The 26,909-nt window shown below is 48.6% G+C and overlaps 1 protein-coding gene across 2 annotated transcripts in view; it reads right to left on the reverse strand.

Annotated features, from left to right (window-relative positions):
* TEX9 (testis expressed 9) overlaps positions 1-26,909 on the reverse strand; it is a 448,029-nt gene that overhangs the window by 232,020 nt on the left and 189,100 nt on the right. For both annotated transcript variants that reach the window (XM_085644128.1, XM_085644127.1), the window contains exon 7: positions 9,725-9,891. In XM_085644128.1, the coding sequence (XP_085500254.1) occupies positions 9,725-9,891 (167 nt within the window). The remainder of the gene's footprint in view (positions 1-9,724; positions 9,892-26,909) is intronic.

Consider the following 26,909-nt stretch of genomic DNA (forward strand, 5'->3'; position numbering starts at 1 on the left):
AGCAAGGTGCACCCAGGTACAGGCTGTTGGTGTAATCAGCCTTATACCAGGGTGAGAATGGACTGTAGTTTTTGGTGGTTTCAAGGTAAGAGAGGATGAGCTTTAGAGTCTGCAATGTGTCTCCAAGTCAGTGGCATAACATAACATAGGCCCCACAGAGTGTGTGTGTGGGGGGGGCAGACTCCAGGGCTCCCCTCAGCACAGAACTCCGACCTGACAGCTCCTGATTAAGTCCAGAGAGAGCCCCCTCCATGTATCTTGCAGGGGGGACTCCCCTCAAGTTTTGTTACGCCACTGCTCCAAGTCTTCGGCCATATGTAGTTAGGCTGATGTTATTGTTCACAGGTCATGATCTTGGCTTCATGGAGTTGAGCTTAAGGTGGTTGATTATTATTCTTTCAACAATGATAAAGAGGCATTCCCTTGTCAACATGTATTCATGTCCATGGTCTTTTCTAGTTTTAGGACGACGTTTGTTTTCGGTCATGCCGTATAAGCGAGATTGAACGACTTGAACAAGTTTAGTAAGTTGGTGAGGCAGAGGTGTCGAACACAAGTGGAGAGATGTTCAAGTTATATGGGACATCACAGTTCAGGTTCTTAAGAACAGAGGAGAAAGGAAGCATAGTTACTAGACTTTGAGCTAGGTGGAGATCTGTTTTATTGCATTTATTACCACATATATATCAAGCTCTTTTAGTCTTTGCAGCAGGGTCCGATGACCAACGGTGTTAAAGGCCATGGATAGTTTAAAGAACGAATAGTTCTAGAAATAATAGCGCAGACCTCCATTTTTAACCACTGTCAGCTTCAAATCATCTAAAATGTGTCAATGTTCTCTGCCTGGGTTAAATCCAGACTGTTGGTGTGAGACCAAATTATTATCCTTCACAAAGGTGATGAGCTGGCTTTAAAAAACAACGCATTCTTTATATTAGTTTTCCCAGAAAACTAATATTTTGCCAGGGTTTGATGGATGAAGGTTTGTTTTATTGAGAGGTGATGTAATGAATGTGTGCTTCAGTTGAGGTGGGAAAAGATCTATTTTAGAGAATATTTTGCTATGGCAATAAAATTCCGGGCACACAGCCAACTCGTCCACGTTTAAATTACATCAAGTCATCATTACTCACATTCTACATGCAGCTCTGACCGATCATTAGACCCATTGCTAATCTAGCTACGTTGCAACTGTATAATAATCCACCATCCCCTTCCTGATCTTCATTTTGGTTCTATGAACTGGATCAACCTAAGGACCGGCCATATTTTAAGGTTCCTCTTGCGTCGCCCTCTGCAGGATTGCTTGTCTTTTTCCTTGACCCCTTAAATACCAACTGAAGGCTCTCCTAGCTCACGCTCAGCCCCTCTCGATTTACCCAGAAACTTAAATATCTTCATCATAACTATTTGCTTCACAGTTTGTTCTGCTTGGTCTTTAGGATCACTGCCTACTTATATGCACCTTACCTCAGAGTCAATGTCATTCTCACCTCCTTGAATACGGAAATTGTCCCCCTTTCTCTTTGGTACTCACTTCTGGCCTCTCTCAGAATTATAAGTCTGGACACCACAGGATCCAATGCCTTCACTATCAATTTTCCACCTAACCTCTCCAAATATGTGGCCAAAAAGCACAAACATCGCCTACTCAAATCCCGACCTGAAACATTAATCTCAGAAGTCTACCTCTGTGCAAACAAGGATATTCTATCTAATGACCTCATATACCAGAAAACGGGCATGTTGGCAGAAAGTCCTATACTCCATGCTTCGTATAACGGACACTAGGAAAACTCCACATGGCCTCAAATTAACAGCTTCGCCCTCACCTTTCTTCAAATCCAATGCCCCCATCACCCTATACAATAATGGTATGATTCTAATTCAAATGTATGTGTCTTGTAAATGTATGTGTCTTGTAAAGCGCACTGCTACCCTGAGGCCTCGTGGCGCTGTAGACCGCTGGGGAACCCGTCCTGGCTATCCCTGTGAGATGGTCCCTCCTGGGTATCTCCAAGGAGGGACCATCTCACAGCTCCAATTCAAGCCTCTAATGTCAATCTAGCCAAGATGGACAATATTTCCCTGATCTCAAGATAGCGGTGACCACTAAATCCTTTGATCCTTATCCACACTCTTCTTGTTCACAGGATTTAACCAGCTCACCTCCCACCACCTCCGGGAGTACTCCAATTTCTCATAATTTCACTCACTCCATAGCGGATCTCAGAGATTCAGACTGTCTCACTCACCTCGCTGATGTCAAGTCAGATACACGGCGATTCCCGAGTCAGGAAGTCCCCTCAAGCTTTACCACCTTTTCTCTCTATGGATGCTCTCCCCTCCATGGTCCCAAGGTCTACGCCATCTTTGCTGTCGGAGCACAGGAGACTGCCCTCCATGGTCTCTAATGATCTCAACACTCTCAACCTCTCCTTGACCACCTCCATCACTTAATACAATAGTCCTTCCACCCTCCTACCTTCCCCAGCCACTCCCCTCAAGCAAACTTAGGACTCTGCTAGATTTTAATGACGCACTCTCTCCCCCGGAACATTGCATTACCGCTTTAGACCATCCAGACATCCCTCGAGGCCCCTCCTCTCCGCCGGATCTTTCCACTCAGCCTCTATCCTTAAACCAACATTCAGACTTGGCCGCACGTCTGGACGAGTTATCCCTCCAGTTGCCCTTACTCTCATATGATCTCCATGAACTGAAAGCCCTCTCAATGGAGCATCTACCTCTGCTCAGTTCTCTCATTTCCCTAGGAAAGCTGCCCCTAGTCCCCTCTAGCGCAATCACTGGCATTGACCAGCACTCTTCGCACCCTAGTTCCAAAACCTTACCCCTCCCTAACGTCCCCCCGCCCTAGAAGAATAAAGGCCGTTCTTGCGACCAGTGATATCGAGGAGCTACTCTTCTCATACTCCAACACTCTAGACACTGACAAGACTCTTCTGGCTCAAATTCAAGCTATTCACACCAACCCGCACAGGGAACCCTCTCACAACTGCAGAGTCTTAAATAGTGACAACCTCAAACGAGTGAATATCATTCAGACTCATTCATCCCACACGCCTGTACGGCTGAAATGCGTACTACTCAATTGCAGATCTGCCAGTAAACATGCCTCTGATTTCTTTGACCTCATCCAAAATAACGAGCTAGATATCATCCTCCTCACGAAAACATGGCTAAATCCCTCTTCCACCCGTATCCTAGACCTCTTAGTTCCTCCGAGTCATGACATAATCCGTCTAGACAGATCTAAGAAGCAGGGCGGTGAATTAGCTTGTATACACCGGAATACACTCTTGGTTTCCCACACAGAGATCCCCACATCATCCTCCGTTGAAAACCTGTGCCTCAACATTTCAAGTAATCACCTCCCGGTTTGCAAACTTCATACATTCTACCACCTCCCTGGAGACAATCCCCCTTCATTGAACAAATAATGGAAATCATCTTTTCCAAAGACGACTCCTCAGTATGCCAAAGCTTCCTCAGAGATTTCAACCTTTACTGGGCTAACCCTAATGACCAAGCGGTAATCGGACTAAAATCATTCTTATCAGATCTGGAGCTGACCCAATTCGGAGACAGGCCGACTCATAACAAAGGAGAAATTCTGGACCTCATCATATCAAAAGGAAATACCATCACACTGGATGCCATTACCCCATGTGATTGGTCCGACCATTACATCATCTTCTTCTTTATTAACAGGGAGATGTCCCTGAGGAGGGATCAACAGAAGAAATTGAAGCAATGGAAAGGGGACCTCAGGCATATAAAAACGCAAGTTCTAGCAACGAACTGTAAATATGTCTGGTCTTCCCAAGTAGACGTGACTAATGTGCATGAACTCACTGAATTCTATTACTCTACTATCTCTAGTATCATGGATTCTATAGCACCACTACAAAAAAAATGCCTCTTCCAAAATATCCAAACCTTGGTTCAACGACAACCTAAACTCTGAATGCCGCATTTTAAGGGGAGCTGAACATTCCTGGAGATCCAAACCCTCCTCGGATCATCTAAAAGTGCTTAGATTGGTAAGGAGTTCATAACATAAAAAATAAAAGCTAAGGCTGATTACTTTAGATCCCAACTTAATCAAGCCTCAAATCGCCCCAAGAAACCTTTTGAAATTGTCAAACATCAATCGGCGATAGCACCCAACCACTTTGACCCAGGAGACAGTTCTCCTCCATGTGACGAACTGGCTGCTTTCTTTATGGAGAAAACAAAACTCATCTGTTTTGACCTTGAATCTAAGAAGGCTCTTCTTCCATTATACGATATTGCATCTCCTTAGAGGTTCGAGCCACTCAGTCTTAGTACCAAGAACAAGGGCACATGGTGTATTTTTACTTCCCTCAGTGAAGGAGACATTTACAAAACCCTTCTTAGTATCAACCCATCAAATCACTTCAGCGACCCGCTGATACCACCTGTCTTCAAATAAATCAAGGATGCCTTCATCCCCCTTTGGACAAAGATTGTCAACGCTTCATTATCACAAGGCAGGATCCTAATACTTAAAAGCAGCTCAGGTGTCACCCATTCTTAAAAAACCTAATGCAGACAGAACTGATCTCAACAACTTTCGCGCTATCGCCAACATCCCCACTCTGGATAGCTCCTAAAAAAATGCATGCAATCGCAACTTCGTACTCAGAGAATTTCCAACTATTGGATCAACATCAATCTGGTTTTCGGAGTGGTCACAGCACGGAATCGGCGCTTACTCACATTATAGATGACATTTTAAAAATGCTAGACCAAAACGAATCCCGCCTCCTAATCATCGACCTTTCTTTGGCGTTCAAAACTGTTAATCACAACGACCTCTTATCCATTCTTGAGCTCAGGATGGGCCTTTCCAGACTGGTATTAAAATGATTCTCGTCCTTCCTTCACAACAGATCCCAGAGTCATGGTGAATCAATCTCTATCCCAGCCCTCAACAGTCTCCATGGGGGTCCCACAAGGGTCTGCCCTATCTTCCATACTCTAACATTTTCTTGGAACCGTTAGCAAATGCCCCAACCTCCATGAACAGTCTTTTTCATATGTATGTAGACGACACGCAACTTTACCTGAAAATCACCTCCACTGAAGACTTAATTTCACTCAACTCCACCCTGACGAATACTCAAAACTGGCTGAGAACCACCTCCTGCTCAACACCTCTAAAACAAAATTCCTTGTCATATCTCCTAATCACACCCCCAAAATAGACCTCCGGATGAAACACCTCACTGCTTTCAACTGCTCTCCTCACATTACTGATTCAGCTAAATCTCTCAGAATCACCCTGGATATGCCCCTGAACATGAAGAATCATATTAGTTAGGTGTGAAAGGGTGCTAACCACTAGATGAGGATACTTAGAAATCTCAAACCATTCCTTCCACAAGATGACTTCAAGCAGGTGGTTCAAGTGCTTGTCTTGCCGAGGCTAGACTATGGTAGCACTACGCTGTGTGGCCTCCCCAAATATAAGGGCTTCCTTAAATGCCGCTGCCAGATTGATTACTGGTACAAAAAGAAATGCTCACATATCCCCAGCCCTAATATCCCAAAATTGGTTGCCCTACGAAGCAACAATACAGCTAAAGATTGCCTGCTTGACTCACAAAGCCCTCTATTTCGAAACCCCTGGTTACCTAGCTCAAAAGCTAGAATTATCTGGAGGGGGTAGACCATCAAGAAGTGCAAACTCTCTTCTCTTGAAACCACTGATTTTTCGCAAAAAGCTGCAAGGTACTGGTTCAAGTGTGCAGCCACCATGTTTCTGAATAACAAACTCCTGACACTGAGGAAAAGTATTGGAGCAATAAGGGCCTACGGCATGTGATACTATGTAGCCTTAAGCTCCTTTGCTGGTTCTAGTGCTCTGGCATCAAGGAGTAAGTTATAAGATTGGTACTGAAGCCCTCTCCATCAAGGATGAACAGTGGTGATGGTGGCAATATAGAGCGGGCCATCTGGATAATTCAGAGTAATACTTAAGAAAACCGTAGAAGGATCATTTAACTCACATCCCCAGTCGTTTAGCTCAGATAGGAAGGCAAATAAGTTGGAAATGCGCTAATCGCAGAAGATTATCTTCTTTTCCCCAGCTTGGCCATCTTGATACGTGCACTAGACAATATTGATTGTCACTTCTCCATAATGTCAGAATCTGAAATTATGATCATCTTTCCACTGTAGGAGACACTTCTATCAAGAAATGTTGCAACAATCCCTTACTAGGCAGGAGACGCTCCAGAGAAAAATACAGAAAATTAATCATGCCTTCTCAAAAAAAGTTTTCCAAGGCTGCAGACATTGAAAGACGGTGAATGAAGCTCAAAAACGTCAGAACCTGTGTGAAAAGCTAAAAAGATATAACAAGTACTCCAGGATCCTTGCACCTATGACAGACAAAGGAAATTCCCTGACACAGCAGTTCGACAACAGTGGAGCACCAAGTAACAGTGTCGACGATTCCTCTATGGCTGAAGCAGATCTATCCTCATAACATATTTATTTTACACAATTAAACCTTTGTAAATCTAGCTGGCTTTAAGTTAACAAAAAAAGGTAAAATGTTGCCTGACGACATTTGCTTTCAAATAATTTGAGAGTGAAAATCTTTCTTGCTTAATAGTTCATGTTTATGACAATCCCATGATGGAGAAAGGGAGGTAAAGTTTCTGTTAAGAAGTTGGGGGTGCATCGCATTCCAGTTCCCTTGCCTCTCCTCCTCTTTCACGTGTCTATTATCATGGACATCAGAAGTCTATACAATATAATCGATGCTTTTTTTTTTTTTAACTAAGAGCTTTATAAATTCACATTGATTTTGTTAATGGAAATGTAGAATCCAATGCAATTCATGCAAATTAATTTTCAGCTGAGGTTGGGTAGGAAAATGTACTTTTATCTTTTCTTATATCCAGTCTATTATAAAACAAAAGAAAGTATTGCGAGCCTTTCTTCACTACAATTGTATTTCTACATGTAATGTGCAGTGTTGTGGCATGAGAACAAGGCAACTTGCACCTTTCGGACAATGATCTTTAAATCATGAAAAACAAATTAACAAAAAATATGTTGGATGCTAATAAAACTCTTTTTTCAATATAAAGTTATTCCACGTTTTTACAGAAAAAGTCTGAGGTGTGATTCTGAAACAAATATCGTTAAAGGGAGACCAGTGGCCATTTTCAAGAGGCTGACTAATTTATAAATGGGCTCGCTGCTGTCTAGCTCTGCTGGTAAGTGTTGCTATAAACAAGACAGTATAGCTTCTGGCTAAGCCTATTGCACAAGTTAGTTTTCTTTCTTTTTTCTAAACACTAAACTACATGTTCTCCATGCTCTAATAGCAATCTCAAACTCCTGAGCATATGAGGGGTAATAATACATCACATAAATTAGGTTCAGGAGCCAAAGTTGGCCCTTAAGTAATCCCAGATTATCTTTGTTTCCTAGCGTTCGTCTTCTAACCATCATGTGCCTTTCGTACTGTGGTTTTACCACACAGCATAATTTCATCAATTTCGTCCCAGTCATTTATATTCAATAAAATGCTCAAGTGGCATAAAATACTCCAGTGGCATCTATCTACTAAAATGCGAGCATGCGGAGGAAGAAGCCAGGTCACTTTAGCTTTTCAAGTACGTAAGCATTTCGTGAGACACTGCATTTCAGCAGTCTGTGCAAGCCTGCCAGAGAGCATAAACTGGTACTGCAAACGGAAGTTGCAGGAGCCGACTAGTCCAATAAATTAAGACGAGAATAGATCTCACACACTCAGCGGCGGATCCTCCACAATGGCGGAGAAGCATTGCCCCACTGGTGCAGCAGCAGCTAAAAAAATAAAACAATATCTTACTATTGTTTTATTTTTTAGCAGGGAGGGGCCGGGGCCATGGTAGGAGGGTGGGAAGAAGAGGACTAGTTTGTGCACTTCTAAGTGCACATGTGTGTTTGGTAGTCATAGGTCGACCAAACACACATGCACACTTAGGTTTCTCCAACCCGGCTGTATGAAACAGCCGGGTTGGAGAAACAGCAATCCCCATGCTGCTCTCATGCTTGAGAGAAGCGCAGTCATTAGATGGGATTTGTGTCGCTGTCCCTGCGACATCTGGGACAGGAACTGCAGCAGAGGAGCGCAAGGAGGCAGGCTGCACCAGCCAAGTAGTTTTAATTTTTAACTCCCCCCTGCCGCGTAGTCCCTCTGTGCTTCCTGCTGGCCCCCTTTGCCCCCACACCCCCTACCCATCAGTATTATTCTGTGTCAGCTGTCACTGCACACACTTTATGCATATGAAATATAGAGCAAATTAATTTACCATTGACCAGGAGCAAAACTTAAAAATCAGCAGCCATTAGAATTTGTAGGCATCTTTAAACTCTTGAGGTAGTTGATCAAATATTTTGTCACCAAAGGGAGAAGGGAGCTAAAAAGTGACATTGAAGATGCTGTGAGACTCCATGAACTGGAAAATAAGTACTACAACCTGGGACACACACATTGGGCCTCATTACAATGCGGTCCATCCGACATCCAGGCCATTGGTCCAACTAACAGATTATACCACCAGCGGTCAAAGCACAAGGTTCCAGGTAAAAAAAGAACGCCGCCTCTGACAAGATTCCATCGGGCGGCGGTCAGAAATCTGTCCCGACAATGAAAGCTGTGCCTGCGCAGGAACGGCTGTGGGGATTAGGATATCCCTTTCCGAAGCCTAATCAAGTGGTCTGACCGCCATGAAAAGGCAGACTAAAAATTAACTTTGGGGGCCCCAAGCAGGGTTCCCGTCCCCCATCGGCCACTGCTAATGTGCCTGGGGGGCACACATAGTGCCCTCCCACACTTCCATGCACAGTGTGCCCGGCACGATGTACACAAGGTGCTTTTTACCACTGCGGCTTGTGCTGGGGCCCTTTTCCTGGGCCGCAGCACAAGCTGCAGTAGTAACAAGCATTGGCATAGCCAATAGGTCTCGCCTTTGGGACCTTATAAGTGTTTAGCCATGCAACAGTTGCATAACTAAATACTTATAAGGTCCCAAAAGCGAGACCTATTGGCTATACAAAGCAGCCGTGCGGCCGCGAAAATAAAAGTGATCGCGATCACGATCAAACAATAAAGCGGCTGCTAAAGTGATAATAATCGAGGTAAAGCGCGGCGCGCGCGCCCGCGCACATGCACTGTAGCTCCAGGCTGGCCTGGTAGCACTTTTTGGAGCCCTCTCAATAAGTCTCGCCAGACCAGCGCATGCGCTGGGTCAGGCGAGACCTAAAAAGCATTTTCCGACCACTGTGCTGGCGGTCTTATCATAATTGGGCAGGCGGGACCACCGACTCGGTGTCGAACGATAAGTTAGCGGCCGGCGGTCTGACTGCCATTGTAATAGGGCCATACGTTACAAAATCTTAAGCAAGCTAGCACACAAATTGACACATTTCCAGTACTAATACAAATTAACAAATGTTACAAAGCAACAATACTCAAAAGCATTCCTACAAATCTTGAATTGTTTGCTGTAAAAGTTACATTTCCAATCAGGAATGAGATATTATGGATAGCAATATGGAAAACGTGGGCTATTTAAAACAATAATGAAATTCAATATGCAAAAATACGTATTACTCATAATTCCATATCTGATAATGTTAACTCCATTGATCTGTGCATTCAAAACCAACGCACCTGCTCCGATTTCATTGCTCACACCTGGAATTACATCGTCATCGTTTGCGTTATCAGGCAAAGTGCCTTCGTCCAGTTTGCCTTCAATCTTGCTTATTGTCTTAGCTAAAGAAAAATCTGCGAAGTCATCTGGGACTGCAACATCAACAGCTTTAATTTCATGTGTTCTGTTTGAGGGATTAAACATATGTCAAAAGGGTGCCATAGCTACCTTACTACATATAGCATGCATATCTGGAACCATTAAAATTAAACAACCAGTTGAATTGCGGCGATGAAATGTGGTCACAGGTAGGTGGGTGAATTTAGGCTGATTCAGAAGAAGGATTATCATACTTAAAAAATTAATGAACAGAATGCTATATGCAGTTTCTTAAAATCTATGAGGCAGTCACATTGTAGCTAGTTACAAAGCAACACCAATACACTTTGGATGTATTTAAAAAATATATATATATACGAACAATATATTCTAAAGAAATGTCTGTGTACAGGGAAAACGATCTCCAACCTCAAGCTTGAAGAAAAAGTGGAAATAAAGCACAAAAAAGTTCATATATTGATGCTTAATATTCAAACCCTATGCATTAGGTAATCAAGAGGTAACCGCTCCCTTCTTTATTACACATTTACAGGGGCATTCCGCAGCATCCACTTGGAACTGGAAACGGCGGTTAGAAAACGACAGCCACAGATCATTACATTTTGGAAAACATTTCATTAGTCATTTTTTTTATTTTGCTACGTCAGAACACATTACATCACAAAGCTTTTATTACAGTACTCTGAGAAAACAAAAACATTTACCTTAGAAAGTGCGAACGCTGATTGCCTATAGAAAACCACAACAAAGTCATCACTTGATGGCAGTCCTCGAATGTAAAAAAATGTCCATATGTAGTGTTAGAACAAAGAACCTTGGTGTGGTATTCCCAAGGCATGGACAGAGATTTTAATTCCTCTGGCAGAATCAGAGGACTTTGGGTAAATCGGTTACTCTTGTAACGTGGAATTACTGATTAATTAAAATTCAGCTGCTCCGTTGGTGGAATTAAATTATGCAGTGATGTCTAAAGATTCGAAACCATCACTTAACACTCCCCACCCTTGCATACTCTGCAGAAATTAAAAGTTTAAATTACTACAGAGAATGTAATGGATGGGCGCCGAGTGAAATGCAGTGGTTTCTGCAGTTTCGAGCTATAGGAACACAATAGCAACTACCGTCTGCAATGTACAAAATCCTCCGTGCGCCGATAGCCTCTTGCTTGCAGCCCCCTCTGAAGCAAACCGAAATCTTCACTCACGACTTGAATAGGTAACACTTCAGCGAGATGAACCTGGTCCATGTATCCCACTCGCCCTCCATATCGGTCGGTCTTAACTTTTAATTGTCTCCCAATCTAGCATGGCCAGGTAACCCCCAAATGGTGCTTTGTGCTTCTTGCGTTTTGTTAATCTAAGACATTAAAAACCTGTTAGACCTGGTACCATTGGCGTGAGTCTCCCTTCCATTTTTTAGGTCTCGCCTGACCCAGCGCATGCTCTGGTCTGGCAAGACTTATTGAGAGGGCTCCAAAAAGTGCTACCAGGCCAGCCTAGAGCTACAGTGCATGCGCGCGCCCTGCTTTACCGCAATTACTTTCACTTTCGCGGCCGCACGGCCGCTTTGCATAGCCAATAGGTCTTCCTTTTGGGACCTTATAAGTATTTAGTTATGCAACTGTTGCATAGCTAAACACTTATAAGGTCCCAAAGGCGAGACCTATTGGCTATGCCAATGCTTGTTCTGATTGCCTCCTCTGTTTTTTATATGTTTTACTGGTTTAGATGCTTTGGGCACTCTGCCACTGCCATTCAGTGCCACAGTGCAAGTGCTCCCTATATTAAATTGATGTATTGATTAGTGATTCCATGATTGGGTTATTTGATTTACTTGTCAGACCCTAGTAGTGTGCACCATGTGTGCCCAGGGCTTGTAAATCAAATGCTGCTGGTGGGCTTGCAGGACTGGTTGTGACACCCACAGAAGCAGCTTGTAAAGTGTGTACTGCCATGCTGACTGACTGACCAAGTGCACCCACTTGCCAGTCTCTAAACCTTCCCTTTTCTTCATATCAGACACCCTGTGGTAGGCCCAAGGGCAGGGTGCATTGTAAGTATAAGGTAGGACATGCCCTGGTGTGTGTGGCATGTCCTAATAGTGAATTACAGCCATTTTCGTTTTTCACTATTGCAAGGCTACCTGTTACCCATACTGACTCAGGGAACATGGTAGAAATTAGAGTTTAGTATGCCTGAACTAAGAATGATAAAATGCACCTTTTAGTGACATTGGTTTTAACATTCAGTGTTTGAAAATACCACTTTTAGAAAGTAGGTATTGTCTTTCTTAACTGTCCAAGCCTGGCTCTGCTAGGTTGTGTATTGTGTGTCTGGTTCTGTGAGTGACAGGGGCTGGGGGATTCCAGGGGAGAGGGTGAGTCAGCACAGGGCTGAATAGGAAGATCTGCATGTAGATGGGTGGGAGGAGTTGCACCTGGGACCTGAATAGGGCTGTGCCTTCCCTCCACAATGCTGGCTCCACCTCCTGTGGTGTGTCTGATGTCCCTGCCCTGCACTCTGAAAGGAAAGAAGGAGTCATGTAAACAAAGTGCTTCAGGACTGACCAGAACTGGTTTGGACTAGGCAAAGGCCTCTCTGCCTTCAGAGAACAAAGAGAAAAGTAGTATAAATATGGGGACCCAGACCCCAAGTCTTTAGATCACTTCTGGAAGAACAAGAAGAAACCTCTGCCAAGGAGAAGAACCAAAGGAAACTGTAAGAGTGGACTGCCCCCCTCCCAGTGTGCTGTGTTGGCCTACAGTGGTGTCTTCAGTGCCAAGGAGAGAAGGAACTTTTGTGTGTAATTTATCATCTTGCAGAATATTTCTCCATGGGCTTGAACTTGTGCTTGCCTCCTGCTGAAGTCTCAGGGACAACAGACTTCACCACCAGCTCCCGTCTGAATTTCCTTGCTGAGAATTCTATCTGCAGAAGCTTGCGTGTCGCTGGGAGCGCGACGCAACAAGAAGAAGCATGCCGCCGCCCCAAGTGTAGTCATTGCATCGCCAGAGAAGCGTGCCGCCGCCACATCTCCCAGAAGCGTGCTTTCGTCGCAGTCGTCTGTTGTCGCATTACCGGAGAAGCGCGTCGCAACCGTGAGGGTCGCTGTCGCATCACCGGAGAAGCATGTCGCAGGGCCTGTCGCGGCTCCAAAGTACAGAGCCACCGCAAGGCTGCCAGGGCGTGCCCTCATCGTCTCAACATTGTCGCCTCAAGGGCACCATCTTCTCGCATAGGATTGTTGCATCGCATCGAGGTGCCATCTTGCCGCATCGCAACTGGGCTGCAGCACGAGAATCTACCCATCACCTCCTCTCTGGTAAGGATCAAGACGCATCCCCTACTCTGCGCAAGCATTGAGGCGCGACGCATCGTCTCTCCCGATGCAAGGAACTGACGCATCTCCAACGCTGCGAGCCTTTTGTTTATTTTGCGTTACGCATCCAGGTACTTTTGTGAGATCTGTGTGGCATTTACCAGCAACTTGAATTAAGTTACTTCTACCATCTTTAAGTCAATTTTGATTACAGTATTGTGGATTTTTGTTCGTTTGTGGTCTTGTATTAAGTCTATATAAAGAATACTTATTTTTATAAAATCTGTGTGGTGTCCATCTGTAGTGTTTTCACTGTATTTCTGTATGTGTTCACAAATGCTTAACACACTGCCTCTGAGATAAGCCTGTCTCGTGCCAAGCTACCAAGGGGGTGAGCAGGGGTTATCCAGTAGTGTAAACCCCTTTCCCTGACTTAGAAGCAAGGGTCCCTATTTGGTCAAAGGTACCTACCTCTGCCAACTAGAGACCCCCAGTTCTAACAAAACCCATTTCTCTTATTCTACTGATTGGATTTGTGTTGTTTTGGTGTCCTTCTATTTATTAAAATTTACTCTATTTGTCTAAATTGGTTCCAGATTTTCTTGTGTTGGGTTTTCACTTCATTGCTGTGTGTGTGCAGCATAAATAGTTTACACATTGCCTCCAAGTTAAGCCTGACTGCTTTTGTGCCAAACTTTCTATACGATTTAGCACGGGTTAATTTAGTGACTTTTATGGTTCACCCGGACAAGGATTGCGTTCATTATTTCTCTAACGCTCTCAACACAGTTATAACCACACAATGCCATTATCACAAAGCTGTGACCAAGAATATGCCTTTACCATGCATGCCTTTACCATGAATTTCGTTCTAAAGGCATGAATGATAAAGGCATATGCATGGTAAAGGTTTAGGCATATGCGTAGTAAAGGCAAATACACGTAACAGTAATATTGAAATTCGCACTGCCAAACACTACAAACACAAATTCAGACCTCCCTGCTGCCCCCTCCAAATCCCCTCACTTACGGGCTAGTCAGCACCTAGGCATTCACGCTGCTCTCTGGTTTGTAGGGCTGGGAACACGGGGGTTGTCCCGGGGTTTGATTTTAGGGTTGGGCGGGCCGGGATTCAGTTTTGGGCTCCGGGCCAGGTACTGGACTGTTTTTAAGGCTGCAGATTCAGGGGTCAGTATTAGGGTTCAGGGCTGGGGGGGGGGGAATGTTTTTTAGGGCTGCAACTCAAGAGTAGTTCCAGGGTTTTTAAGACTACAGACTCAGGGGGGTTATCCTAGGGGTCGGTTTTAGGGCCCAGGGCTGGGTGACTGTTTTAAGGACTCCGGGTATTGGGTGCTACAGAGCTGGTGCGCACGAGCAGCAAAGCCAAGGCGGGCATGTCCCGGGCCCTGTGGCATACCTTTTGGTTCTTGTGACAACCGTCTGACGGAGCTTCTGGGATACGCGGAGCTACTGCGCCGCCCACCCCCCCCCCCTAGATATAATCACATCCCGATACCTGGTGTGGCATTTCCTGGTCCCAGACTGTGCAGGACTGGGAGGTCCCAAAACAAATCTCCTCAGTCCAGATGGTGCTGCTTTGAGCTGTAGCTGGGCCAGAAGGGTCATCTCTGCTGTTATTTCCCCACCTTCATCTGCTCACAAGGAGGACCTGTGGTGGCAGTAGCACTCTCTCTCCCTGCCACATTACTGGCAGCGATAGTTCGGCACCACGGGGCCTGTGACTGCTGTGCCTCTCATTTGGCGACTGGCTGCGGCTCAGCACTGCCGCGTGTGGGGATAACTGGGCCAGACTTGCAACACGGTGCAGTTGGGTGGGGGGCTTCATGGAGGCACCTAGGCGTGCACCACCCTGCAGCTAACCAGGTACCACTGCACGCTCAGCCTGTGGGGCCCAGTTTGCGACGCTCATTATTGCTTATTATGGCCCCCTTCAGACTTCCCAAGATGACCTGCAAAGCACTGAAAAAAAATCCCAACTTCACTCCGCAACCCAACTCAGTCATTACCACACATGCCGAATTTGGGGCACGTATAAGCCTTTACCACGAAAATGTTGTGGTAAAGGCATGCATGGTGTAGGGATATGCATTGTAAAAACGTTTGTAGTAAATGCCTGCATGGTAATGACGCATGTGTTATATTGACAGCGTAGTAAATGCATGTGTGGTAACTGCATGCATTGTTCCTTCATACAACCCTTTCCAGTATTTTAGGACACCGTTCCAATTACCCTTTAACTGTTTTCATCACTGCCTTCTAGTTTGCTAATGTATAAACAAACCTAATGAGTAGCAAAGACATGCACCACCTACTATGGGAATTTGGGAAAGTGGAATGACACTCGTCGTCCATCTTAATTTAAATTTTCAAAGGAGATAGACATGTGAACTGACCATCTCCTCAGTGACACATCAATTATTCTGGTCTGAACAGTTCAATATTGGTGGAATACGATCCACCACTATTTGTACCCCCAATACTGTTGCAGTGGTCTTCGGTTTAGCTGGGCATCCAGAACTATGAAAATAACATGAGACAAGCTGTTGAATGCCTCACTTTTTAAAGATTTGAACAATACTGGTTTGAATGGCGCACAGTCTCTCTTCCAAAAACACTTTTGCCTTTTGGGTGTCCAAGATTGCCTCTGTATAGTGAATGGTCAGTTTCAGGGTAGGTATTTTCCAAGGAGTTGAAGTGAAGCAGTCCCAGTGGAAGTGGCCTTGCTAACAGAAAACCTAAAAAACAGAATATGCTCCCTCTCTCCAAAGCAGAGATTAATACCCCCCCCCCCTCTTCCTCCATCTGTCGCCCACCCCGTTTTGGTTCCATGGCAGGTTTTTCAAGAAACATATGACATTTTTTTTATTTTAGTCAATCCTGAAAGTTGCATCCCGTTTTTGGTGAAGAGGAATCAAACTGCAAGGAAAGGCCATTTAGTGTCTATTTGCCTTTTCCTACTTTTGGTCCCTCCTGAAGACAACTTCCAATGCTGCTTTCTACCAGAGTGCCTGGGAACAGGAAGGAGAGAGTCATTGTTTTGCCAGAGTAGGGGGAATTGCTATTTTGGATGTTTTTGTGCCGATTGTCATCTTGTGATAACTTCTGTACACTTAGCTGTACACTTAGCTGTACAACAAAGCAAAAATAGGAGAACCTGGAAATCCACATGTCATTAAAAAGTCCGGCATGGCGAGTCTGACAGCGCAATCCAACATTCTTTGCTCGTGACCCTAAAGAGCCATTTCATTCAGTTTTTGGAAAAGATCACTTTTAGGAAGTTTACTAGAGGTAGGCCTCCTCAGTTGTGGGTCCTTTTGTGATCCTAATCAGTGAAGCAGAAATGGGAGTCCTAGTGGTGAATAACTTTTGCATAAAGCAGGGACTTTGTTACAGTAGATAATATGCATGATGCACACATTTAAATTTGATTCTGGCATTCGCTGGGGACACGACTGGCTTTCAAAGATGGTGTACTATGGTCAAATTTTGCAAGAATGGTTTAGGAGACTTTGAAGTCAGTTTTCTTGTTAAGCCAGTATCAATCACATTGCAATGGTCTAGGCTCCCTCTTAGAGTGGTGGAGGTAGTGAGCCCTACACTAAAAGAACATGAAGGTAAGAACAGCAGTATAATGTCCTCCCAGGAGTAGGAGTTTGTTATATCTTTACTTAAGCAAAGATATCTTGGTCTCATTCAATGGTGATATCTTCCTCTAGTTGGTCTTAGTTGTTTTAACAGTGGCTGGTACTGTTGTCATCTGAGGGACTTCAACACACTGTTGATAGTAGCTTTTGCCCTCCCTCCTTTTTTCTTAGAACCTTCAAAGTTTTGGCTTCTAAATTCACACCATCTGAACATCCAGATTAAGACCTGTGAGACTTGCACAAGAAGATTTTCTTCTGGCCAACCCATTACCTTATCTGTGTGCTGCTAAGGTTAATGAGATAGATGCTGCACTAATGATTTGGAGCCAACTGTAGGTAGGTAATTGTTTGTGATTACCAAATAGAGAATGTTTGTGATTCGCTATTTGGTAATCACAAACACCCATGTACAAATGTGTGGATTACACATTTTGCGTTTCCAAGTGAGTCGCAAATAGACTTACCTCATGAACATTAATGAGATAGGCCTCGGTGTGCGAACCATTCAAAATCGCAAACATGACAGGGGTGGTGGCCTCCTGAGGTCAGCAGACTACCTTGTCTGTGATTGTTTTGGATGTCTCTTTTTGGGGACTTTTAGAGGATGTGGAGGGAGTAGTAACTATTAGCAAGTCGCTTCCTAAGTCACTCTTATTCTTTTTCCTAATGTTTCCTAGTTTGATCTTACCTGCCAGGGAGTGGATTCGGGGTAGCGCCCGCAATTGACACCTGGACAAGCTGCAGGGAATGAGGTCTGGACTTTAACATCGGGAAAGTGGTTCACAGTTGTTGGCAGGGGTTCTTGGAGAGTTGGGCCTCTCTAGACCCCAGAGGTGTGAGGCCTGAGAAGTAGAGAGGGGCAGTGGCTGCCAAAACAGAAGCTTCCAGATGCCTGCTGCTGCGACAAATAAAGCAAGGACACCTCTTGAAGCACAGCAGATATGCTCTTCATTTAAACAGAAAGAAAAGTGGTGAGTAATAATACAGAGTGTACCCCTCCCACTAACTTGGCTGCTGAAGGGAACTGAATGGACACAGAGTTTAGTGTCTCGGGACAGTGGTGCTGCGACAGCGACACTTATCAGCAACAAATCCCCATTACACCCAACACTGGACTACTTGGGTGTTACCTGCCACCTTCCAGAGATGATTATAGTAGTATAATAAAATTACTGGTGTGTGGTGTTCGCACAGAAGGAATCAAGACAGTGCATAAGGTTTTCGTAGCAAGGTGTTTATTTAGTGATATTCCCCTTCTTGGTTTCAGTATTAACAGGTACAGCTGTTGTACAGGATAACAGATCTGCAGTTTTGCAAAACACTGTTTCCATGGAGTGGTCCACAGTCCTAACTGCTCTCTGCTTCAGGCTTGGGGTTCTGTGTGTTTGCCGAAGACTCCCACGGTCCGTAGGTCAGGGGGAAGGAAACAGAAATATGACCAAGATTACTATTGTGTTCTTTCTGTTTACTAAATCGTGTCACCATCACCAGATGCTGCCCGGGTAGTGAGGGGAAGGGAAGCGTGAGGGAAAAAGAACCGACGTGGTGTGCTTACAAACGGAAAGAAAAAGAAACACACGTGTGTCTTAATCCCCAGTAGCCTCCCCACCACCACCACCAGAACAACCCCCGCAAAGGAACATGCCTTGAGCCACGACACATGTCCAGGGCAGTGGCGAAGGGACCCGGGGCGTCCCCCTTCCCTTGCTGGCCGCCAGGCTTAATTGCGTTGTACAACACTATTCTTTCGGTCTCTTCCTCCTCCTTGTTTTCGTCCTCCTTCGCCGTCTCTCTGCTCCTCTCCTCTCCGCTCGCCGTCTCTCTTAGTACCCCCAGGGGCACCCCGCTTACCCCCCTCCCCCAAATTAGGTTACCCAAAGAAGACACAAGAAACAGTTGTAGATGGGTAACAAATGCTGCAGGATTTATTACATAATTCCAGGATATGTAATAGGTGGGTTATCTTACGGGCGATCCAAGGGCAGGCGGCCATCTACTTCACCTGCCCCGCCTGATGAGCCGGGCAGCACGGGAACGACCCGCAAGTGCTGCCCCCCAAGTGATTCTTTTTTCGATCACGTGCCGTTGACATTCTACTCACGCCCCCCCTCTCGGGGCGGAGCGTCGCATAGCAAGCCCCCGGTTGTTCAGGCCCACAACCGCCCGCAGGCCTAGCGGGGCGCCGACCGGCTTCCGGGACCTCTCTGGAGGCTCCTCGTTTTGGCTCAGGCACCAAGTGGTGCCGCGCAGAGGTACCCTTTGTACCGGCCTGCTTCCAGATCGCCCTGTAACTCCGCCTGCAACGAAAAGAAAACATTAAAACGTTCAGCCAAAAACCCCACCCCACCACACCACGCCGGGTAAGCGGTAGGGAGGGAAAAGGCGAGGTGGGCGACAAAGAGGTCGCCAGTGAGGGTGGGGGAAGGCTAAATAGCCTTCCCCTCACACCTGGGCCCGGAAGTGACGCGCCTTTCGCGTCACTTCCGGCCCCTGACACGGAGGGGGGCACAAAAAGGATCCCTGCCCCCGCCCCCCCCCCCCCGAAGTAGGGAGTGGGGAGGGGTGACCGGGGCCCCGGGGCCACTAAGGCGCCGACCGCCGAGTGGCCCCCTGCGGGGGCCGCGGTCAGCGGCATAGTACCCCCAGGGGCACCCCGCTTACCCCCCTCCCCCAAATTAGGTTACCCAAAGAAGACACAAGAAACAGTTGTAGATGGGTAACAAATGCTGCAGGATTTATTACATAATTCCAGGATATGTAATAGGTGGGTTATCTTACGGGCGATCCAAGGGCAGGCGGCCATCTACTTCACCTGCCCCGCCTGATGAGCCGGGCAGCACAGGAACGACCCGCAAGTGCTGCCCCCCAAGTGATTCTTTTTTCGATCACGTGCCGTTGACATTCTACTCACGCCCCCCCTCTCGGGGCGGAGCGTCGCATAGCAAGCCCCCGGTTGTTCAGGCCCACAACCGCCCGCAGGCCTAGCGGGGCGCCGACCGGCTTCCGGGACCTCTCTGGAGGCTCCTCGTTTTGGCTCAGGCACCACGTGGTGCCGCGCAGAGGTACCCTTTGTACCGGCCTGCTTCCAGATCGCCCTGTAACTCCGCCACAGCCCTGGAGGCGGCTAACCGTCGCAACCAGGGCCCCCCACCAACCTAGCTCTTTACCTGCACCCGCTATTGACCAATGCTTCGCTTAAATCCAATAAAAACAGGTCCATGCCTATTTGGGAGAGGTGTACTCCATCCAAGTCGAAGTACCCCTTTACATTCCCCCGAATCAATTCATGGCGAATAAAGCCCAAACCCCTTTGGGCTGTGAACTTACGCATTGCTCCATTAATGCGCCTCCTGGAGTGCTCTACCGCTTCTAAGGATTTAGCTCCCCGCCAGGACCTGCGGGGGATGATCTCTGACCACACGATCTCACACCCGCCCAGACGTTTGCAGATTTCCCCTAAGTCTCTTTTCATGGCTAATAACAGCAATCGTCTCCCCAGGGTAACAAGGTCGTTACCGCCCAGGTGTATCACCAACAGGTGGGGCAAGGTGGACCCGTGTGCTCTTAGTCTCTGCTCGATCTTATTCCTGAGTTCGAACCATCTCATCCCCGGCACCCCCATCCATTCCACTTTGGTCTGAGGGAAGTGTCGCATCCACTTTCGGTGCAATGCCCATTGGGCCGCCCGGGCGACAAATGAATGCCCGATCACCCACACCACTCGTCCTAATAAAAGAGGAGACATGGTGTACACACAAGTTATTTAATCAGAAAGGGTGATTTCAACGATACACACCATAAATCACAAACACTTTACTAAAAGCTGCCTCACGGGCGAACATATACCTTATAGCAATCAGATTCCCAACGCCCCAGTTTCTTCACCTGAGCAGCCTCTAATCCCGCCAGGTGAGCGGCGGTGGCAGCGCCAATGCGGAAGGAGTGGCTGGAATACCTTCTGTCCGGCCGTGCTAGCCCCGCCCTGGCTAAACTAGCCCTGATTACCTGCTCGAACTGGTATCTAGTTACAGGGGTACCATTTGAATGCAACAGGAGATAACCAGGGCCAGGCGGTCTGTGCTCCAAAAATGCCTTTACCCATTGTACTGGGCAGAACCTGGGGTCACCTAGAGGCTGGAGAACCACCCTGATCCCCCGCCCCGCCTGATCAGTCTTGGACTTGCGTAAAAGAATGGTCAGAGACCCGGAGATAGACACATCTGAAATTCCCAGCGCATCCCCTGAACAGTCGACCTTGGACCTAGCCACCAACTCACTGACTCGGAAAGCCCCGAAGAACGCTAAGCAGAATGTGGCTGAAAACAGCGTGGCTTCGTAATGAGAGTAGGTGACTGACTCGAGAGCCCCTAGCATGCCTTTCAGGATTTCAAAATCAATGGGCGCTCGATTATCAGGGCCCTGGGCTCCTCCCTAGCCCAACCCTTCAAGGCGGCCCGGATGGGATAGGAGTTAGTAGGATCCGCCCCGCCAGACAACCTAGTGTCGTGGCTTACGGCTGCCAAGTGACTGCCCACCCATGAACGGCTCTTCCCTTGTCCCCTAGCCCACACCAGAAATGCTCGGACCTGGGACACCATCGCAGCCCCTGAAGTACCCAGTGCTACAGAAGTTGCTCTGAATGTTGCCATGTGGGCGCTGTAACGCCTCCTGGTACCTGGGGCCAGAGCTCTTTCTCCCATCGCTTTCAGGCTCAGTCCCACTGCAGGATCCTCCATAGATGGTCCGGGAATGGGGTCATCTGCGCTCTCGCCCGCGGCCAGGCCTCCCTGAATCGGAGCCACTGAAAACGAGAAAGAGCGTCAGCTGCCACATTTTGAATCCCCTCAATGTGCCTGGCTTTAAACTCCACATTGATGCGCAGGCAAGCCCGGACCAACTCCCTTAATAAGCACAGCACCAGCCGGCACCTGGCGGACTGGTTGTTAATTGCCTGAACGACCGCCATGTTGTCAGACCAGAACACCACCTTTCTGTCTGACAGTGCCGCCGGCCAGAGGTGTAATGCAACAACAATCGGGAAAAGCTCCAACACAGTAATATTTTTGGTGATCCTACGCCTGCGCCAAACATTGGGCCATCCCTGCGCGCACCATTCTTCGCCCAGGATAGCCCCAAAACCTTCCCTGCCTGAGGCATCTGTGAAAAGACAAAGTTCCTGACTATCAATCCAGGGCTGCTTCCAAATAACTGTCCCGTTAAAGCAGGCGAGGAATTCGCTCCATACCACCAGATCCTGCTTCAGCCCTGTCCCCAGCTTGACCCAGTGATGTTTCTTTTTTACACCAGCAGTCGCCCTAGCTAGCCTGCGTGCAAAGACCCTCCCCATGGGTATGACCTTTAGCGCAAAATTCAGGGTCCCTAGCAGGCATTGGATTTCACCTAGAGTAGCCTTGTCCCTACCCAGTAGATCGCAGATCTCCTGACGCAGGGCCTGTACCTTATCCGCAGGGAGTCGGGACACGCCGTTTACCGTGTCCAACTCGATGCCCAAGAATACCAAAACCTGCGCCGGACCCTCGGTCTTACCAGGAGCTAAAGGTACGCCCAAGTGTCCTGCCAATTCCCTGAAACATTGCAGCGCCCGTGCACAATCTTGCGAGTCAGCTCCCCCGATGAAAAGGAAATCATCCAGGTAGTGGGTCACTCCCTCAATGCCATACCTGTTTGTTAAGGCCCACTGTAGGAAGGAGCTGAACGCCTCAAAGTACGCACAAGACACCGAGCATCCCATGGGCATACACCTATCATAAAAGACCTGGTCCCCCCACTTGAAGCCCAGAAGGTGTTGGCTGTCCGGGTGTACTGGCAGGAGCCTGAAGGCTGATTCGATATCAGACTTAGCCAACCAGGCCCCCTTCCCTGCCCTCCTGATCATGTCGACTGCCAGGTCTAGGGAGCAGTAAGACACTGAGCATTTACTTTCGTCCAACCAGGAATTCACGGAGTCCCCTTCTGGGTGTGATAGGTTGTGGATAAGTCGGAAAGCCCCCGGCTCCTTTTTTGGTACCACCCCCAGGGGAGAAATCACAAAGTGGGGCATAGGGGGTGAGGAAAATGGGCCCGCCACCCTGCCCAGAGACACCTCCTTTGCTATTTTATCCCGCACTACCTCCGGGTGTTCCCTAGCTGATTTCTGATTTTCCGCATCCCTGCTCACTAAGGGGCCTTGATAAGGAATGCGGAAACCGTCTAAGAAAACCTTCGGAAATGAGGGACCCTTCCTTGCTAGTGTAACCGCGGAGTGCGCTGAGGAGGTTCTTTACGCAGATGGGAGAGGGCCCTTTCACATGATCGTGAGGGGCTAGGTCATGCGCGCTGGCAGCTGTGTACGCAGGGGGCCAAAGCGCAGAAGGGGGGGGGGAAACCCCCGGGCTACTTGCTCGATGAAGGCTTGTCGGGGGTGTCGCGCTTGGAGCATGCGGTAGCGGCATGGGGTGCCCCGCACACGCTGCAGTTGTGGGCGAAACGGCATGATTTGTCCCAGGAGCAGAACCCTGCATTGAAGAGCCTGCAAGTTCCAGAAGACCGTGCCCGAAAGCCAGGCCTGCGACCCCCCCCACGCCCGCCCCGAAAGGACTTCCTGCTCTCCCATTTCTTTTCTTTTTTATCCTCTTTCTCCTTGCTCTTTACACCGCTCTCTGTACCTGACTTCGTCGTAGACCCCTCAGTATGCTTGCCCATGTGTTTTACCCATAAACGGACCTCCAACTGGTCCCATTCAAGATCTGGGCAGATTGCTCGCTGTCTGCGGAAGTCACAATCGTAGTGGTACCATCCCATGCCCCCACCCTTAGCAGCCTCTTCAGTAATCATGCTTGCATAGTGGAAAAGGCCAGGCCCTTCATCTGGGAATTTCTCTACTATCACCGCTGCAAAAATGGCAAAGGCCTGACCCCAAGTCACAATATTTTTGGTGGGATATACATGGTACCGCACCCGCTTGTCCTCTTCCTTGTTGCCCATCCTCCTGGTATCTACCCCCTCCGCCCCATGCATCAGAAGGGTGAAGATATCAATAAATTCCCTGCGCCAAATCCCTTCTTTGGCCACTAGGGGGACCATCCAAGCGAGAGAACAGCGGCCCGAAACTAGCGGGGCTGTGGTAACTAGAGGCTTAGGTGCAACCGCTGGCGTTGGTGCCGGCGTCGGTACCACTGGGGGAACCACTACTGTAGTGTCGACCGCACTCGCCGCGCTCTCGGCCACAGCAGCAGCTGGGGGTGTGGGCCGCGGAGGAGGTTCCAACGCAGCCTGCGGCTGACACCACACCTGCGTGAAGCCCCCCGGCGCCGGGAGGACAGTCGGCGGCGGTGGGGCGGGCGGGCCAACCCCTAGGGGTGACCTGGCAAGCAGCAGACCGGATCTGACCTCAGCCATGAAGTCTTTTAGAGTGTCTGAAAGCTTACCCAAATCCTCTGCCGAGGCAAATGTCGCCTGGGGCGGGCCAGGCAGTCCGTTGTGCGCCCCCGTCCCCAAGCTAACCGTCGCCTGGGGGGGGCTGAGGCCCTGTGAGGAGGGGCCGCTCTATTCCGAGCCGGTGGTTGTTCGACCGGAAAGTCTTTGCTCGTGGGGCGGCGGATTCTTTTTGACCGTGACGGGCCCGCAACCTCCCCTACATCCTTATCCGTAGCCGGACCGTCCATCGCTATCCCAGAATCTGGGGGGGTACTGGCTTTCAATAGTTCCGTCGCCCAAGCTAAGCCCTTGGACCTCATCAGTTCCAAGAAAGCGGCAATCCGAGATTCCTCCGAAGTGTCCGGCGCGGACTCCTCAACCTGTGTCCCTGGTGTGAAAAGGGGGGGGGATAATCCTTGGCTGTCCATCACTTAGCAGTTGTTCTCTCTTATCTGCAATTGGGAAAGAGAGAAAGTTAACCGCCTATTCACCCCCTTTGTGTTTAGTTCTTCGCTCCTGAGTGGCACATGCTACTCCGAGAGGTACCCCCATCCCCCAACCGCCCGTACTTACTCCCGTCTGAGCCCCGAATGCGGATGATGTTTGTCTCGCGTCTCTCTGTCGCTGATTAACAAGCCTCCGGTCAGTGAAAGCAGACGAATGTACTGCAAGAGAAACCAGCATAAGCGCAAGAGAAGCATACACGAAAAAGGCGCGGCTGTACCGCCAGAAAAAAGGGGGGGGGGGGGAGAGAGGGGGGGGGGGGGGAGAGGACACAGGTGCTCATACACATCACGTTTAACCATGTAAAACCTGTTCGCGTCTGCCCTCATCCCCACCTTGAACCTGGCAAGCATCCCACCCCCATACTACCTTCCTTGGGGCCATTTGCCCCAACATCACAGTCTCGCGTGAACGAACCCAACCAACTCTCCGTTCATTTGGCTTTATTGTAGCGTGCCCGCAAGATTACTGACACCCTTTACATTACATATTCAGGCACGGGGCCACCACACTGTCCTCACACTAAAATTGTACAGTACCCGCGCTGCCCAAAAAAGGGGGGGGGGGGCGCGACCACAAAGCGCCGGCCACCTCCCCGGCCCAGGGTGACCATTACAAATTCCGGGGCACTACACGCAACTCCGCGATCCCCCTTCGCTGCTCAAGGGCACTCTCGGACGCCATGCATTGGCCCCCCCGGATCGGGCCCTTGCTACCAACTACCTGCCCACTCGCGGGCCAAGCGGAGGGAGGGCGGCTACCCGCTCCCTGCTGGGACACCCGAAACGGCCTACTGTGGGACCGGACCTTCGCTATGCTTGCTGGTGCCGTCCCCCCACCGCGGCCCCACCAAACAAATCAAACAGGGCAGAGCCAGGCCACAAAAGAAACACATTGCCCATTTTATGTGGCGCGAATTCGCCCCTTGTATATTCGGTGCTTACATGTGGGCACCGTATTTACATAGCACAATCAGGCACGGGGGGGTAGTCGGTGACACCCTGCACAGTCATGTCCGGGGAGATAAATAATCCAGCCCGATACCCCCGGAGCGGGCGCAACACCTTGTACGTTCTGGCCCCGCTAAATAATCCTCGTTCAGCCCCAAATTCACCGCGGCCGGCGCGACACCTCGCACATTCAAGCCCCGGGAGATAAGCCGTTGGCCCAGAGTCGCCGGTGCAGACGCGACCCAGAGGATCAAAGGTAATGATGTCCTGCCCCTAGACGGCAAACCTGCCTGTACAAAAACCCCCACCTCTCCCCTGACTCACCGCGTTACGACGCCCGCTGATCCGCGATCGGAGCGGCGACGGGCCGGGGGTCAATGACGGCTTCTACTCCTGAAAACCATGGACGGATCTCAAGCCCGGCCCCCCTGCCTAAACCCGGGGAGGAGCGCAAGCCCCTGTGACCCGGTAACACGCTGCAAGGCCGCAGTAAAGGCTTACACATATTAACTGCGGATTTGTCTATCGAAGCTATTAGAGCGCTCTAAATTCGTACCGGTGACATGTGTTCCATATTTATAAGGCGCAAGGAGCGCATAGCACCGCATTTACCTACATACATCGGCCCGGGGAGATTAAGTGATTTACCACGGATGCGCACCGCCTTTACATACCGATAGGCACTGGGGGATTAAGTGCTATACCCCGCGACACAAAAGCGACCGCGGCCCCGAGACTCGCTGACGGACCACCCATGAGACACCAAAACCCCTTTGGGGGGGAGGACCTGAGCCTCGATCCATATACTTTGCTCCTACGCATAATCCTTTCTCTAGCGCGAGGCTCGCCCCGAAGGTATCAGATTGCATCACACCGTATTCATAAACCTATAAGCACGGGGAGATTCAGTGAACAGGACGGGGCCGGACAGGGGCTCTCACTGACCCCTGCGCCGAAGGAGAAACGCTAAGCCCCACACCCAAGATGGCGGCCAGTATGCCGATGGACGCCGGGTAGCCGGCGCGGTTGCGTCCCCCTCCTGCACTAGCAAACAGTGGCAGCGGATAACGCGCCAAATACAGCATTCCTCAACGATCGCACGCGCATTAAATCGAAATCAACACGAGTTGCGTCCCGCAATCGACTCCTCGCGCCCACCCGCGCTAGCCATCGTGGCCGGGAAACAAACAAAACACAGCTTCCCCAATGATCGCACGCCCCGTTAAGCG

This window comes from Triturus cristatus, chromosome 3_1, assembly GCF_964204655.1.
Source record: "Triturus cristatus chromosome 3_1, aTriCri1.1, whole genome shotgun sequence".
NCBI classification, from domain to species: Eukaryota; Metazoa; Chordata; class Amphibia; order Caudata; family Salamandridae; genus Triturus; species Triturus cristatus.